At 35.9% G+C, this 17328-nt stretch overlaps 2 protein-coding genes across 8 annotated transcripts in view; one reads left to right on the top strand and one right to left on the bottom strand.

Moving 5' to 3' along the window:
* The window catches only part of TMEM50B (transmembrane protein 50B), a 28664-nt gene extending 26751 nt beyond the window's left edge, over nt 1-1913 (top strand). For 6 of the 7 annotated variants that reach the window (XM_081951809.1, XM_081951805.1, XM_081951811.1 and 3 more), the window contains one exon: nt 17-1036. In XM_081951809.1, coding sequence (XP_081807935.1) covers nt 17-62 — 46 coding nt within the window. In that variant the 3' untranslated portion in view covers nt 63-1036. Of the gene's footprint in view, nt 1-16; nt 1037-1713 lie in introns of those variants that run through there. The other variant, XM_081951806.1, reaches the window with a different exon arrangement.
* Nucleotides 1914-2803: 890 nt separating this feature from the next.
* On the bottom strand, nt 2804-17114 carry IFNGR2 (interferon gamma receptor 2). Its single transcript, XM_081951804.1, has 7 exons — nt 16345-17114; nt 13465-13591; nt 13187-13356; nt 11767-11909; nt 9789-9921; nt 8121-8275; nt 2804-5007 (listed from the first exon to the last, which is right to left on the bottom strand). The coding sequence occupies exons 1-7, from the start codon at nt 16412-16414 to the stop codon at nt 4870-4872; spliced, it is 936 nt and encodes a 311-aa protein (XP_081807930.1). The 5' UTR covers nt 16415-17114; the 3' UTR covers nt 2804-4869.
* Nucleotides 17115-17328: the final 214 nt, after the last annotated feature.

Here is a 17328-nt window from a genome sequence, read left to right as displayed (position 1 = left end):
TTTCTCTTTTTTGTAGTACTCTAATCTACAAATTTGGAAGAACAGAAGAATTGTGGGCGTAAGAATCCATTTTTCTTCATCCTGCATAGCAACTTTTTATGTAAATAATATAATTTACATTTTGTTTTTATTTTGCCAAACTCATTGAACATATTGGTTTTTTTTTAAGTGAACTGATTTTAGGATTTTGTTCCAAACTTTTAGTAGAACAAATTTGTTCATATGTATATATTACAGTTATCTGTAATCAATGACCCTAACCCTTTATTGCAACTGGCATTGTTTGGTTTTGATGATACATAGGGAATATTATAAATGTATAGATTTTTCAAGAACACCTACTGCTCTTAAGCACAAATAAGCCTAGTACCTTTTCAGATGGCATCAGCCAAGAGGCAAAGATTTAGTGATGGAAAAGTGAGAGACTGAAATTTATCATTAATAGAATCTGCAAGATTCCATCATTATATGGTAATGCATGACTACACCTCCTTAAGCGTCAATTTTTAAAAAATGATTATGTAAACAAACACCATATTCCAAAATGTTGCTTCATAAAACACTAATTTCACACATTTGTGAATAGCCTATGCTACTGCAAATGCACTAAGAGCTTAATTTTTTAGCACAGCATGCCTTAAAATGGGATGGTCCCTAAAAGTGCTGATAGATTTGACATATCAAAAATCGATATGAAGTTTTACAATATTTAGGCATTTTGTTAAGGATGTTTTATATCACTTAAGATTCTGTTCATATATTATTTATACATAGAGATTTCAATTATTTTAATGCAGAATTGTTGTGTATTTTATATGCTAATGCAATATGCAGAGTAAGGGAAGTTTTATGTTAAAAACAATTCAGGAACTCCTATTTTATTATTTACTTTATTAGGATAATTTCTGTATCTTTAGATGTGATCTTCTAGATACCAAAAGGATCAGTGGAGAGAGAGTATATATTTTTATTACAATGTATGGGAATATCATCTCAAATGTTTTCCAATAAAATTTAGATATTTAATTTATATAAATGAACATGTATGCAAAGTGGTGACATATTAATCTAGACCAGTGTTTCTCAAACTTGGCAACTTTAAGTCCTGTGGACTTCAACTCCCAGAATCCCCCAGCCAGCATAGCTGGCTGGGGAATTCTGGGAGTTGAAGTCCACAGGACTTAAAGTCGCCAAGTTTGAGAAACACTGATCTAGACTAACTATACACTGAAAATTATGGTATGCAGTATAATTTAAAAGTTGTTAAATTATGAATACTCAAAATTGCTCTACAGTCTGACTATAGAAGGTCTGAAGCAGATATTCCAACTTTCCTACCTTGCATGCCTTTGACTTTTCCCTAACTAGAAAATAAATCTGCCCAGGTAGTTATTTCTTAAAGACCTTCTTAGCCCTGTCAAAGGACAGACTATGAAGCAAACTTGATATGCCGAGTTGTCCTGGTTTTTTTCTTTTTCTTGGAGCAGACCATATTTCAAAGATTAAACTATTTTGTTCATTGTAATTACATTAAAGTCAAATAATCAGCAGTATAAAAATGCTGTGTTTTATATATTAATGTGATTTTATGAGATGATCCCACAGCAGTGCTTCTTTATCTTACCTGTGTATTATCAAAAGGTGCAATATAATTGCAGTAGAAATAGGGTCTCCAATACGCTGCTCATGGATTTTCTCCTTGGTGCTTGTCAGACACTCTGCCTCATAATTTTGAAAGGAAAAAAAAACCTAGCTGTGGACTTCAGAAAAGGAAGTGAAAGAAGAAGAGGGATGATGGTAATGTTATGACAGTGCACTCAAAAGAGGTGTACAAAATGAGAAGGCACAAAGTACCTCACCCTGAAGCAATAAAGCAGCTACATCCTTTGCATGGCTTGTGCAACTGCTTAAAAGCTATAACTGGCTGTGTCCACATGCATAGTCAAATCGCTGCTAGCAGTGTTGTCTGTGCACAGATAATCCAGAATAAAGCAGATTTGTTGCATTGGGACTTAATAGAAGGGTGCTTTTGAGCTAATACTTTGTAAATCATCTATTTCAAACACCTGCACAGCTGTAGCAATATATATCACGAAGAGCTAAAGGTTTTATGAAAAACTGTGTCTGGGGTTTTTTAAGTGTTACATTTGGTGGGCACATCATGGCATTGCAAATACTATGATACGAAGTCAAAAATACTATATCATCTGAGGTATTGCCCAGACTTTGGTAAAAAATTCCTTCTAGCATGCATTGAACAAGTAATGAGTAGAACTAGCCTCTAAGCCATTAAATGAGAGCCACAATAGCGCAGTGATTAGAATGCAGCATTGCAGGCTAATTCTACTGACTGCCAACAGTTTGATTTTCACTGGCTCAAGGTTGACTCAGCCTTCCTTTCTTCCAAGGTGGGTAAAATGAGGACCCAGATTGCTGGGGGCAATATGCTGACCCTGTAAACCAGGGGTGTCAAACTCACGACAACATGTCATGTGGCGCTTCACAATTTTTTACTCCTTTGCTAAACCAGGGGTGGACGTGACCAGCGCGTGACTCATCTGAACCGCGAGTTTGACACCCCTGCTGTAAACCACTTAGAGTGGGCTGTAAAGCACTATGAAGTAGTATATAAGTCTAAGTGCTAAATATAAATATTTTCAAAAATTGTACAGCATACTACTCTTAATTCCAGCCATAAGTCTGTTACATTCAAAAAGAAACTTTTATTTACTCATATTTTGGCACATAATTTTTTTTAACTTAACTGCTTTCTTGCATATTACCATTTTCCACCAATGAGGTAAAAGGTAATTGCCAATCATTGGCTGAGCTCAACATTAGTACTACATTTTATGTGATGCTTAACACAAGCATTTTAAGAGTTCAGTTTTGGCTTAATACAGAGCTCCCTAGTTTTAGGAGACTGGACACCAGATACATTTGGAACATTCAGTCTTAGGGCTTAAAAGATAAAGTGAGAAACCTCTAATGCCGATTAATCAGCCATGGTTTTAATAAAGGTTCTGCATTTGATTTTATGGTTCTTCCAATAAAGATATACACATTATGTACATACATTACCAGGAGGAAAACAAGGACAAATTCTTTCCAATGTTATCAAGAATTTTAAGCAATTTTAATCTTTAAACATCATAAAGTACCATCAATCTTAGGCTGGATGCCTAATTAAAATTGAATTCTCACTACAATCAAATAACATATTCAGGTAATCCTTGACTTACAACAGTTCACTTAATGACTGTTCAAAGTTACAATGGCACTGAAAAAAGTGACTTATGCAGTGCAGTATCCACATAGTTGTGTGATCAAAAATCGGATGCTTAACTGACTGGTATGGTTGTCAGTGTGCCAGGGTGGCTGTGGTGTGCCAGGGTCATGTGATTACTTTGTGACCTCCTGACAAGCAAAGTCAATGGGGAAGCCATATTCACTTAACTGTGTTACTAACAACTGCAGTGATGCACTTAACAACTTTGGCATAAAAAGTTGTAAAATATGGAAAAATTTGCTTAACAAATGTTTCACTTAACAACAAAAAATTTGGGCTCAATTGTGGTCATAAGTCGAGAACTAGCTGTAATCAATTCCTTCTTCCCAGTATTTCCTAGGGTTTATACAAAGTAAGTTGCTTTTCTGATAGAAAATGATTTTATATACAATACAAATATATATATACATCACAAATTCAGTGCAAAAACAGTATAAAATGTCTTAAGAACTCAACATTTCCTCTGAAATCATATGCGAGTATCATGAAAACTATGAAATTATTTAAATTGGTAATTAAATGAGTGCCGTACAAGGTTGAGCACTTCAAATCATGCCATGATGAAGGAAATCCAAGGAAGGGACAATCTGTAGTGATTCTGGAAAAGAGAAATGTAGGAACTTACCCTGCTGCAATTCTGAGTAATCTCAATGCTTATGCAATTGTCTAGGATTCTATATACAGTGCTGTTTAAATAAACTTAACAGCAGGAAGAGCATGGAATAACACACCCCTGAAAATCTTCAAATGCTCCTAGTAGCCAGATCAATTGAATTTTTTTAAAACAAAAAATACAAATGGATCATAGTCTGGTCTGTTAAAGTTGATAGGAAGTAAAATAGTCACACAGCCCAAGTCACAGAAAATTACAATAATTTAAGTTGTTGCTGTCCCATTAATGTTGGAAGCAAGATCCCAATTAATAAACAGGCTGCAGCTGATCCACCAGACTAGTAGGACATTCAGTCCATCATGCAAGGAAGTTCTTCTGATTCCATCCTGTTCAAGAAGAGCACAAACTTATTCGAAACACATTATTCCATTCACCAGCTGCAGTTGACAGTATTCAATTTTACATTCTTAAGATTGCTCCAAATTAAGAAGTTTAATAATGTAAACATCAAGCTTGTAAATTAAAACCAGGTCAAAAGTGTTATGTATCTCTGATATATTTAACAGCATTGAAATTTCAAATGATTTCACCACCTAATTTCATGTCAAATCAACTTTTCTCATCTTAGTCTACTGCCAAAAAATTTAATGAGGTAATGCTGGTGTAAACTATCATTGTTCTGGATAGGACAAAACTAATCATTAGAAATATATATATGTAGGAGGCAATAGGATTTGTGTTCTAACATTTCACAGTAAAATTCTAAACATGACAAAACCTATTAGAATATTAGGACTTTCTTCCAAATGACTAAGCATATGCTATGAAAATCAGTTTTTTAATTCACAATGCTATGCAGATGGATACTTCCTTAGAATTTGGGTGATCTTGAACAAGCAGATAAAATAATTTGATGGTAATGAATAAGGTGTCAATGATGTTAAAATATTTTTCATCATATTATCTATCAACTATGTTCACTGGCAAAACTTGTCAGAATCGTATCATCATCTGCTTTGGAGGTAACTGAAATAATGTCCCAAGGGTCTTCTACTGCAGAGTTCTGAAATTCTTCAATTGTAATCATTTGGGAGTCATTAAGGTCCTGAAAAAAACATTAGCACAGTTAGAAATCAATAAAATTATATTCATATTTGCTATGATAATATTGAAATGCAAAATAGTAAACAGAAAAACAATTCATAACATTTTATTTGATGAAAATTCTATTGAATTAAGGGGTTTCATTCTTTTCATATAAATGTTCATACAGATTTATAACTGAAATGGGGTCATGATTATGTGACCAATTTTATATTTAGAAAGTTCAGTTGCAATAAAGTGGATTTTTAAACAAATGTTATCATTTCTCAGATGTGCCAAACTTCAAACTAATATTTTTGCTCACAGAAATGAGGTCTTATTTGCAAAAGAAAAGAAAGATGAGGGCACATAATCAGGCACTACTATGGAGTGAAGAAAAATGTTTTATGCTCCTGGTGATTCAGATTGTTATTAATCTCTAATTTTAACCATGATGGAATATAGCAGAAGGCTGTAAGCATATTAAACATTGATGTACAACAGGGATCTGAAACGTCTCTAGGTGCAAAAGCTCTATACTAAGTGGCTTTGTATGTCATGTCAAGGATGACATTCAGGAAATGATCAGACTCAGTTTTATGTCTTTTCTAGTCTTATGATTTGAAATATTTTGACAAGAATAAAATCCCCAAATTAAAATAGCTGTGCAAGATTTTTTTTCCATTGGGAGAATCAAAGACTTCCTTTAATACCGTACTGTAGCTTTACCATTTAAAAAAAGTTCATTATTTTTTAATGGGCAGAGGAGCCAATTTGATGTAGAGACTGAGTTCTAGTCCCAGCTTAGGCACAAAACCAACTGTTTGACCATGGGCCAGTCACTTTCAACTCTAGGAAGATGGAGATTACAAACCACTTCTAAAAAAACCCTCACTGAGAAAACTGCAGGAAGTGTCTAGGCAGGCAGTCTCTGAGAATGAACACAACTGAATGGAAGGGGGAGAAAAGTCAAATACAGGTAGTCCTTGACTTACAATCATTTGTTTAGTGGCACTAAACAATGGCACCGAAAAATGATTCATGTCTATTTTTTACACTTACGACCATTGCAGCATTCCCATGGTCACATGACCAAAATCTGGACACTTGGCAACCTTATAATAGTTGCAATGTCCTGGAATCATCTGATCAGCTTTTGTGACCTGACAAACTGGCCTCCCAGTTAATCTTCTAACAGAGTCACTGGGGAAGCCGGATTCATTTAACAACCATGTTATTAATAGCTGCAGTGATTCACTTAACAAATGTGACAAGAAAGGTTGTAAAATGGGGCAAACTGTCTTGCTTAGCAATGGACATTTTGGGCTCAATTGTGGTTGTGAGTCAAGGACTTCATTTCATATTATAGCTCCCTCTGCTGTTGAAAAAAAGAAGTTATCTTGAAGATCAAAGAGCAAATGAAAGAAGAAAGTTTCAAAAGTAAGATGCAGTCAAGGACCCTCTTTTCACATTTGGTAGTCTAGACAAGGATATAAAAGAGAAATGAGAATCTTATGCCTTGCAAAAGATTTGGGATGGAGTTTTTTAAAATAATAATCCATTAAATTTGTATGTTGCCTGATTCTTAACAATTCTGCTGCCACAACAATCAAGAGAAAAAAGAATGGCAAGCGCAATGGTGAGGGATTTCACACTCTCTCGCAAAATGCTTGGGTGAAGAACATTACCCTTCCTGGCTTTTCTAAACAACAGCTGAATAGAAGCCATCTATATCTTAAGGTGGTGGTGGTGGATCTTGTTGGAAAGCTTACAGAGATGGCGCATTTCCAGGATTCTGAGACAAGGCATTGTCTAATTGAAGGAACCGAGAGTGCACCTTCCGTGCAAGATCTAATCAGCTGGACAAACATTGTGAGAGCAGGCAATCCCCCAACTAACTAGGCCTTAATGTTATGTTTTAAGGGGTGCATGGAGATCTCAAGCTTCTGTTATACTTAACCCTTTGCCCTTAATCCTAATGCTAATAAAAAAATCAGTTCTACTCATTCTGAGTGCTGGATCTAAGATCCAAACAGGCCTTTTTGTTTGTTTGTTTGCAAACCTAATCTATGCAACCTTAATCTTTGTTTTGGAATTGCTTTGTATGTTTTTAAAAATGATATTTAAATAAATACATTCACTTTTATTAACTCATATGTCTGTTCTACTTTAATATAGTTTGCACTATTTTTATATTAATATTTACTTACAATTCCTAGATTATATAATAAATTCTTTTTTTTTTTTAATGTTCTTGGTATGCTGATTCATAGTCATACTTATACACTGTCCTTATACACTGCTGGAATCTAATTTTTAGATTCTCAGTTATCTTACGTTTGTCTATAAATGAAATATAGGACTGAGCTGCATAAATAAAATAAACTTTTAACTAAATACACTCTACAGCACTATAATGACAATTGAGGAATAGAAGGACTTGCAAAATAAATAAATAATATACCAGGAAAAAAATTTCAGGAGTAAATCCAGATTGTAATTAGTATACTTTACATTTCATTAATTCCCATTTACTGAGAAATACTAGCTGACTCAATATTAAGCAATATTGTTTCCATGTAACAATGTTTTCACAAAAAATCAAGAACGAGTCAAAGAAAGTCTAGAATTAACAGTTATATGCAGAAGTACCAGCATCCTCATTAAATTGTTTGTTTCAAATGGACAAAACCTGATACAACATTTACATGAAACAAAGTTAAGCACAGCAATTTTGACAAAGCAACCCCTGCCTTTGGAGTGTAGATTCTCCCTAAATGATCTGGCCTCACTGACATATTTATAACCAATCACAATTTCTGTTTAATCCATGATTGAAAAATAAGATTTAATGATAATGTTAATGGTGTATGTACTTCCTTTGTTTTCAACCTGCACTGTTACCTTCAGATCACAATCACAGCAAATCTAATGTGTAGGGGTCAGGGTGCAAAGACTGCATGGTTCGGGCTAAAAGAAGCTGCAATGTTAACTCAGAAGACCCACCATCATACATTAACATGTCTCAATTCCTGCTGTCTGAGTTTACTACGGAATAAAGGATGGAAATGTAAGTGAATTCCAGGTACAGTTTACTACAATCAGATATTATTGCAAGTCAGCAGAAATACATACCTCGGCATAGTGTGATGGTATTGTTAGAGGAGGTTGCCAAAAGGACTTAATTATATTCAGATACTTCCGAATAATCATTAAAAGCGAAAATACCAAAGCTAGTATTAAAAACACAGATACAAATATCAATATGCAGTAGAGCATTCTTGTTCCCTCTGAAAGAGAAAGGGACATTGATAAATTATTAACTCATTGAAAGACACATTTGCTACAAAATGGCAGAAACAAATGAAGCAAGTTATCAATTTGTTGGATTACAATATAGTAATACACTGCAATGAAAGTTCAGAAAAATGGTACTATAATATCTGTCTACTAATGAAGAAGTTTCTGTGCAGGAAGTGAATTGTCAATATAGCTGGAGAAAAATATACAGGACACGGGACAGAAAAAGGTAGTACAAATCGAATGTGGGTTCCTGAACAGTGTTGAGTTATAGGTACTGTTGTCAGAAATTGGTTGGAGGTTAGATAATTACGTACTATATTAGTGCTGGGAAGGAGGGAGGGAGAGACAGAGACAGATAGATTTGAGAAATAGAAGTAATTCCTTCTCATACAGTGAAACATGCCACATTACTTTTCCTTTTTTAGTTAGGTTTAGGAGCAATCCCAGTGAAATAATCTGCAAACATGAACATTATAGCGGAATACTGTCAAAATGCAGTACATTGTGTTTTAAGAGATCATTACTTTTCATCTTAATCTAATGTTTCATGGCAAAAAATTGAACTTGATTTCTACAGAATTCAAGAACAAAAATTTAAACCCCAAGAAACTGAAGAGAATAAGGAAAAAAACTAAAGGGCAAGATAAAACAGTACTATATATGGACCATCTGAGATACCAAGATCAGTTTTCCACTCAAATTAAAGTGCATTTCATTTAGAAAGTTATAATGAATTGTTCATTACTGCTATAACCTCAAGTAGCATCTTCAGTTAATTTGTATTAAGGTTTATATGTTTCAGTAAAAAAAGACCTTGAGCGGCTTACACTCTTCGTTACAGTACTACTTTCAAGCACAATTTAAATCTGGATAATCAAACCACAAATGCTATAACAGTAAAATCATAATCATAGCCAATACACAGCCATACTCCTGTTGATATAAGAAAAATCAGGTACTTCCTCTTCAGGAGCGACATAATATTCACCCATCCTGCAGAAGAACCAGATCGTGATCACTTTATGGAATAGCAGAAATAAGGACTAACCTCTACAGAGATGCTATTCCCTAGGAATAGGGCTGATACAGAGAAGGATCTCTGATATTATTTAAAGGCTGAGATGCAAAGAAACCTCAACAAGGAGGCAGAGAAGATGCGATGAGATATGGGACACATGTACTCAATAAGGAAGACTGGATATTTGAGGCCAATCCTCACTTCCACTCCTGATCTTGTCTTAAAGGCCAGGTTATGTTACTCCTACCCATAGTGATCCTGGCCACTGTTTTTGAATGGCAGGCCAAGTATAATAAATCTCTTACTTATTATCATATTAGACTGGTTTGTATTTCCAAGATCTGGTTGCTGAGGAGAATTTGGTATCTGTCATGTTTCCATGGCAGGAGAGATGATTTAAACAAAAAATAACCAGTGGGTGCAATCTATTCCTTTAATTCTGCATCTACATAATTATACATTAATTAAATAGCAATACATACCTGTGATTGTAGTCTTTGCACAATAAATATCACTTTTTTCTCCTTCGCGTCCATGCAGTCTTGCTTGTATCCTAAAGCAATATGTGGTTCTTTCTTTTAGATCCTTAAATTTGTGTACAGTATTCGTGATTTGCTGTATAATAATAACAACAATTAAAACATTATATAGTTCCTGTTATTCAAATTACAGCCCTTTCATATTAATTTCAGAAATACAGCTGTTTTAGTTCATGGTAGGTTCATTGTAGGTATTTATCTGCAATACTTTGGGTTGAATCTAGGGATAGGCAGCTCTCATGGATCCCCCCAGAATCCCACTCTTGGCCTTCAGGTAACTCTCAGTAGATACAGCCAACATTTTTATTATGTGTAGAGGAATTATAGCCAATATTTTAAATTGGAATGGGGGAGGGGTGAATTTAAGGAGCACTGTTTGCAAGATTTAAGGTACTCCTTTGTCCATTTAAAAGATAGATCTGAAAATTTTGGCTTTAATATTCCTAATAAAGGTATAATGCCTCCTGAAGCCCTCAGGCAGAACAAAAATATATTATGGACCTCCCAGATTGAAAAGATTACCCACCCCCAAATCAATTATTTTTGTAGAACTATCTCCAAAAAGTTTTGTAATTGCCAAAAACGTATATTCCAGAATATCTGAAATAACTACTTTTAAATTCTAAGCAATTAGGATAAAGGAAGGGAGAGAAAATAGAAGATATGTTTTGATTTTGGGGATAACAAACATATTATAAATCCTTAGGCTATTTATGATCAACTATATACTAAGCAGTGATCATTGTTTAGTAAATAGTTGATCATAAATAACCTAAGGATTTATAATATGTATGTTATTCCCAAAATCAAAAGTGCTCAAAGGACTGCCTATCCCATCTATGCCCTTTGTAATATATCTTCTATTTTCTCAACTTTTCATGCCACACTGGTTATGGCTTTCTATAAAATGTCACAGCAGGTATCTTGTCAATCACATCCAACCTCAGAAAAGTAAGAAGGGTTGGATTTGGTTAATAGTCCAGAGAAGTAAGAAAAGAAGTTCTAAAACGGTGTCAGGGACAAACTTTTTATATTTTAAAAGCAACATGGCTGTATTGAATTTGAGGTAGATTTTCCTCTGGACAAATTTTGGATGTTTGTGAGCCTCTGTCAAGGAATGAAAGCTGATCTCTAAATAATTTCAAGTTTAAAAAAATCTTGTTATAAGCAGCCACAGAAACTGAATAAGCAAAACCTCCCAGCCTCTGCCTCCTCCTAATTCTTATCATCATCACCTTTATTTATTAAATTTATCTAAAGCATTTATATAGACAACTATCTTTCAACCATTGCTACCAGTAGTAGGCATTAATAAAAAATTAAAATATATATAAAATCAATTTAAAACTATAAAAGTCAACCAGTTAAACATTAAAAATAACAAATATTTATCTATCTATCATCTATCTATCTATCTATCTATCTATCTATCTATCTATCTATCTATCTATCATCTATCTATCATCTATCTATCTATCATCTATCTATCTATCATCTATCTATCTATCTATCTATCTATCTATCTATCTATCATCTATCTATCTATCTATCTATCTATCTATCTATCTATCATCTATCTATCATCTCCTACCTAAGAGCTAAATAGCTTGAAATAGATCTATACTAGTCTCCCTTTATTTATTTATCAGCACAAATGCAACACACACACACACACAAATTAAACTGATAAAATTAATTCATAATTCACTCATCTCCAGCTGTGAGGCCTGGTTCCTAGTAGTCCTTAGCCCGGGGGGTTGGGGAACCCTAATCTAATGTATTTGTTTTTATTACTAAATGAATTATTAAGAATGTTATTATAAATTGCTTTGACCTGCAACAGTATGGGTAATGATATAAACATAAGTAAGATATTTCCTAACAATTCTCATCAGCTTATCAAGGAAAGACAAGTACTTACTGCTTTATTTTCTGAATTCTCCCAATAGATTGTATAGTCAAATGAAGAGAAATTACTCCTTTTCTCAAAAGGAGGCAAGAAACTTATAAGAATTGTGTTAGCTTCTGAGGTTACATTTATTTTTCTCGGAGGTCCTATAATGGCTAAAATGAATAAACACCATTATTTTAACCAAATATCATGTCACCATTATTTTAATCAAATATGCATAAGAAACTTGTATTTGAGAGTATTTGCATTCAAAAAGAAACGCTTACTTTCAGCATTTTCTGCCACTGTCATTTAATACATAGAATAAACCCCACCATTCATCTAGAACAGTGTTTCTCAAACTTGGCGACTTTAAGTCCTGTGGACTTCAACTCCCAGAATTCCCCAGCCAGCTATGCTGGCTGGGGGATTCTGGGAGTTGAAGTCCACAGGACTTAAAGTCGCCAAGTTTGAGAAACACTGATCTAGAAGCTGAAGGCAACATAAATGGGAGACACCTGTGAATTGAGTTTAACATTTTCTGCTCTAGTCTGCATTAACATCTATCCAACACTGGATCATATCTTGTATAAAGAATTTGGTATTTTCTAATAGTACTGGTTATAGATTTTAAGTTTATTTTTCACCATAAAAGCTCGCTGGGTGACTCAGAATAAATCATCCCATAGGGTTATTGTTGTGGAAGTGAAAAGTAGAGAGGTGAATGCTGCACAGGATACCCCGAGTTTCTGAAGGAAAAGGGGGATATAAATCTCACAAATGAATCAACCAAAACCTAAATAATATTATAGAAGATATGATGACAAGAGAAGCAACAGCAATAATGGGAAAAATCCATATGCCTTTAATTGTATAGAATATTTAAGATAGGCTAATTATTCATATAACATTCCATCATACTTTCTTCTGACAATCTTATCATTCCACCATGCAATGGTTATATGACATCGTCTAAAATTTTCTTGCACAGAGGATAATGTACCAATAAAACACATGAATATTGGGGGTGGTGGTGAAAAAGGTACGTCAGTGAACCTGTCTGAACCAACATGAGTAAGAGATATAGAATAGAGATAATTGCGAGCAATATGTCTCTATGAAATGAAATGTACAATTCTGCTTCTAGCATACCTTTATGAATAGCTGTATGTTGTTATGATAAATAAGTCTCATTCCTTTTTTTTAAAAAAAAGCTTATTGACAAGTTTTTATGAAAGAGTCAATTTCATAAAATGCCTCTGGATCTTAGTGATGCCATTATAAATTATTCAGTCTCTGAGACAAAATCAAGACCTGGTATTATCGTATAGGCCCAATCTTTTGTTCTATTGCCCACAATTTTCGCTTTCACATATGAAATGATTCAAAGAAACATATTTAATCAGAGACTTAATTCATCAATAAATAACAAGGTACAAATAAAACATACTATCTTTTTGAGCAACAAAGGAATCTGTTTCAGTCCATTCAGATTTTAAGTTTCCTTCTTCAGCTCTAACACGCAAAATAATTCTAAGAGAATTCTTGATAGACTCAAAATCACATTCCGGTTTTGTGATATCTCTGCAGTTCACTTTTTCCCATGTTCGGTCAGAAGGTCTGCAATATAATACAAAGACAGTAGAATTCCTTAGTGGTGTAATCTGAATGACAGCATATGATAAAGAATAGTAATTCATATTTGATATTTGACAACTGTTTACTTACAAGCAACGCTGAACATTGTAGAACACCGGGCCATTGATTCCCTTAACTGGAGACCAGCTCAATACATTCTGAAAATTATATGATTTAATTGTCAAATTCTGGGGTGCTGGTAGGGAGAGAGGAAATCCTAAAAAGGCAAAGAAACAAAGAGATGCTAAAAGGAATAAAAATATAATATCCACAATTCACCATACTCCAAAACACTTCAATGGTGAGGTGAGTTGACCATTACTGATGCTGTTATAATACTGTATGCTGGAGGGTAATAATTAATCTTATTGTCAGTGTGCCATATTTTTACACCAACCTATTTCTGGTGATTCAAAGCAATTTACATAAAACTTAATATTCCCAACAATTACAAATGTGAACTTATTTAAAGCCTATCAGAGTAATTTCTACTGTTTTGCAAAACACAAGCAAGGTGGAGACTCTCCTTACTTCAAGGTTAAAGTATCCATTATTCCCTCAATCTCTCATGAAGTGGAAGCCTAGAGAAGTCCCTCTCAAGGTGCATGCATTGGGGAGGGATAGGAGGAAGCTACCATGGGTGCCAAGGTTAAAATCAGTGCATTTAATTGAATCCCAATTAGTGTTAGAACTGCCACAATGGTAACTTCAGATACCTTTTCCAACTTGAATTCTGTAGATAGAGTGAAAAGAGAGAGGGCGTTGGGAGGTATAGATAGAAGGATAGATCCAAAAGAAGGATGGTATCCAAGTCCAAGGAAATTCTCCAACTATCAGAATGGCATGGTTAGAAATAAATAGTTGTTGCCATGGAAAGTTAACAGCGTACAAATACTTTGTAAAATATAAAGTTATTAGAAATATCTTGCTGTGAGAACTAATACAGTATTTTAAAACTCAAGGTTGAAAAAGAAAAAAGTATTTGGAAGCAGTGAAAAAGAGGTAAAGTTCCAGTAATCACAAATTGGCAGCCTTCAAGTTAAGCTTCTCCTTTCTTAATACAGACCTTCACCAAATGCTCATGAAACTTTAGGGTTCTGAAGTACACAGATTGAAAAATATTAAACATCTTTATTTACATAGGTTGTGCATGTTAGATAATGCTCGTGGTGATTTTTACTGCTTGCATGATTTTTAATTGCTTTTTGAGTAGATTTTTTATTTATTTATTTTGTTTGTTTTTCATTTTGGGAAATTTAGCCTTCGGCTGAGATGCACCCGAAGACTACAGCTAGTTCAGAATGCGGCCGCGCGGGCCATCATGGGAGGGACAAGATACTCCCATATAACACCACTCCTGCGCGAGCTGCACTGGCTGCCTGTGGTTTTTCGGGTGCGTTTCAAGGTGTTGGTCACTATCTTCAAAGCGCTCCATGGCATGGGACCTAGTTACCTGCGGGATCGCATATTACCTCACACATCCTCACGACCAATCCGCTCTCACAGGGAGGGACTCCTCCAGGTGCCATCCGCCAAGCAGTGCCAGCGGGTGGCACCTAGGAGTAGAGCCTTCTCTGTGATGGGCCCAACCCTCTGGAATGACCTCCCCCCCCCCCCCCCCGATATTAGAACTACTAACGACCTCCGCTCCTTCCGACAGAAGCTTAAGACCCACCTGTTCCAATTAGCTGGCTTGACTGATGTATAGTCCCATCTTTAACCTCCTGGCAAACATCTTACTGTGTAATTTTTAAGGGAAATTTTAATTATATTTGTATTTTAATTTAAATTTGGTACAGCACATTCTACCTCCTCCGTTTATATGTTTATATATTTATGCACATTTATATTTTGTATCTATATGGTTTTTAATATGTCTGTACACCGCCCCGAGTCCTGTTTAGGAAAGGGCGCGGTTTATAAATAAAAGTTTACTTACTTACTTACTTACAGCATAGAGCTGAGGGAGGGAAGCTCTTCCCAAAATATCGATTTTAAAAGTTTTACAAGGAAAAGGGATTAAAAGGTTATAGAACATTTTGACAGCTACATCGTGCGGGGGGGGGGGGAGAAGCCCCCCCAGGTCTCACAATTTTGCGAACAAAAATAGAAAAAGCTCTTCCCAAAATATCAATGCAGATTATTTTGACAACTACATTCCCTAAAACATGATGCATCAAGACAAGTAATTATAATTCATAGAAGTATGGTACATGTTACAACCAGCTCTATATCCAACACCTCATTTTTTTTATTTACCAACTAACGGTAATCCATTCATCAGCTTTTGTAGTCTTACTGAAATCACTCATTTATTTTGAAAGTGTCTACATAACCATTTAAAAGGCGCAAATATCTGTATTGCTAGCATTCATAGCAATCCTACAGGTCAACTTAGTTCTCATCCCATTGTCCCATAAATGTGCTTAAATAACAATATAACTAAGTAGGCTGGTGCTGCAGCTCTAGATCGCTACCCATTTTTAAAAATAGGTAGATTCAGAACTTTATAGAGCCGTATCTCTATTTCCAAGCAGCAGGCCCAACTTTTCAAAGCTTATCAAAAGTACTCTCTCCTCCTCATAAATTCGCCATTTTTCAATCCAAGCAGCCGACCTTTGCCTTTAAGACAAGCCTTCCTCTACCCTACAGCTGTAAAGTCTCTGACTATCGACCTTTGATTGTATAGGCTATCATTTATTTATTTATGTATTTGTTTGTTTGTCTTATTTCTGAGGAAAACGACCTAAGATTAGACATGAACTCATAAGAGACTGTTGGAAAGAGGTAGCAATCTTATTGAGATGCTGAAAAATTCAGCCCATTCCTTTTTGGGGATTTTAAAAAAAACACACACAATCTATCTGATTAAAAGGCCCAAGAATCTCCAGATTCCGTCTCCCAGGACCGCTCCCGCCACCGCTATTTTTACACGCCTTGGAAAGCACCTCCCAACCCCTAACCAACTACCTTCGCCAACCGCGGAAAGCAGCAGCCTCCACAGGAAGAGGAACAGTAGCCATTCGCCAAGGGGTAACATGCCGTCTGCGCTTCCTCTGCTCAGGCGCCTCCTGAAGGGGTAAGCAGCGATTCTCCCGGCTCGTACGCCATTCTTCGCCCCCCAATATCGTCAGGCCGCGACTGCTCCAGCTCCCGTAGGAGCCTGTGCGGCGGCACCCGTCAGCTTCCCGAACGAGGCTGGAGGCGGAACTGCGGAGGCGGCGCAAAAGCTCCGGCTTTTGCTTCCTATTCCGCGTGGTCAGAAGTTCACAGCCCGGGAGTGAAGCAGCGGGAGAAGCACCGGGAGGCGGTCGAGTGCGGATGTGGAACTTGCGGAGGCTGCCTTGCCTTTTCCTGCAGTGCTCTTAACTCCAGGGGCGAAATGTGAGGTGCCTCTGGCCTTGCAAACTCATTTGGACTACCATTCCATGATTCCTGACTGGGCGTGCTCAGACTCATGGGAAGTGGAATCCAACATTAAGAAAGCCACCGATTCCCTGCCTTGAAATGTTACGTTGGACATTGTGGTACATACCTCAAAGGTGCTTTTTCACCATTCAGTTGTGACTGAATGGTGGGGAATGGAAGGATCAAAAGTCAGAGCTGAAGAAGCTCCTTGGCTGAGAAGCGAAACGTCTTCAAAGAAAACAAGAAAGTCCAGTTGCCTCTTGAAAGAGCACCTTTGGGACAACCCTGAGCTGGATGACTGAGAAGCTCTATAGACATGGGGGGGGGGGGTACATAGTCCCTTTATTTAGCGCTGATTTGCATGAATGCATTAAAATATTTATTTGAGGCCTATGCGTTTTCATTGTTTTGGTTAACGATTTGAGGTGATGGGTATAAACAGAAATGTATAGTCTAAATTATGTAGAACTGTGCAGCAGATTCGCATCCAGGGCAACCTCCGACCATGTGCAGAGACTCTGGGGGAAATCACCCTGGTGGTAGCTC

Source organism: Natrix helvetica (assembly GCF_964273705.1).
Source record: "Natrix helvetica genome assembly, chromosome: 4".
Lineage (NCBI taxonomy): Eukaryota > Metazoa > Chordata > Lepidosauria > Squamata > Natricidae > Natrix > Natrix helvetica.
This window is presented reverse-complemented; position numbering and strand designations above follow the sequence as displayed.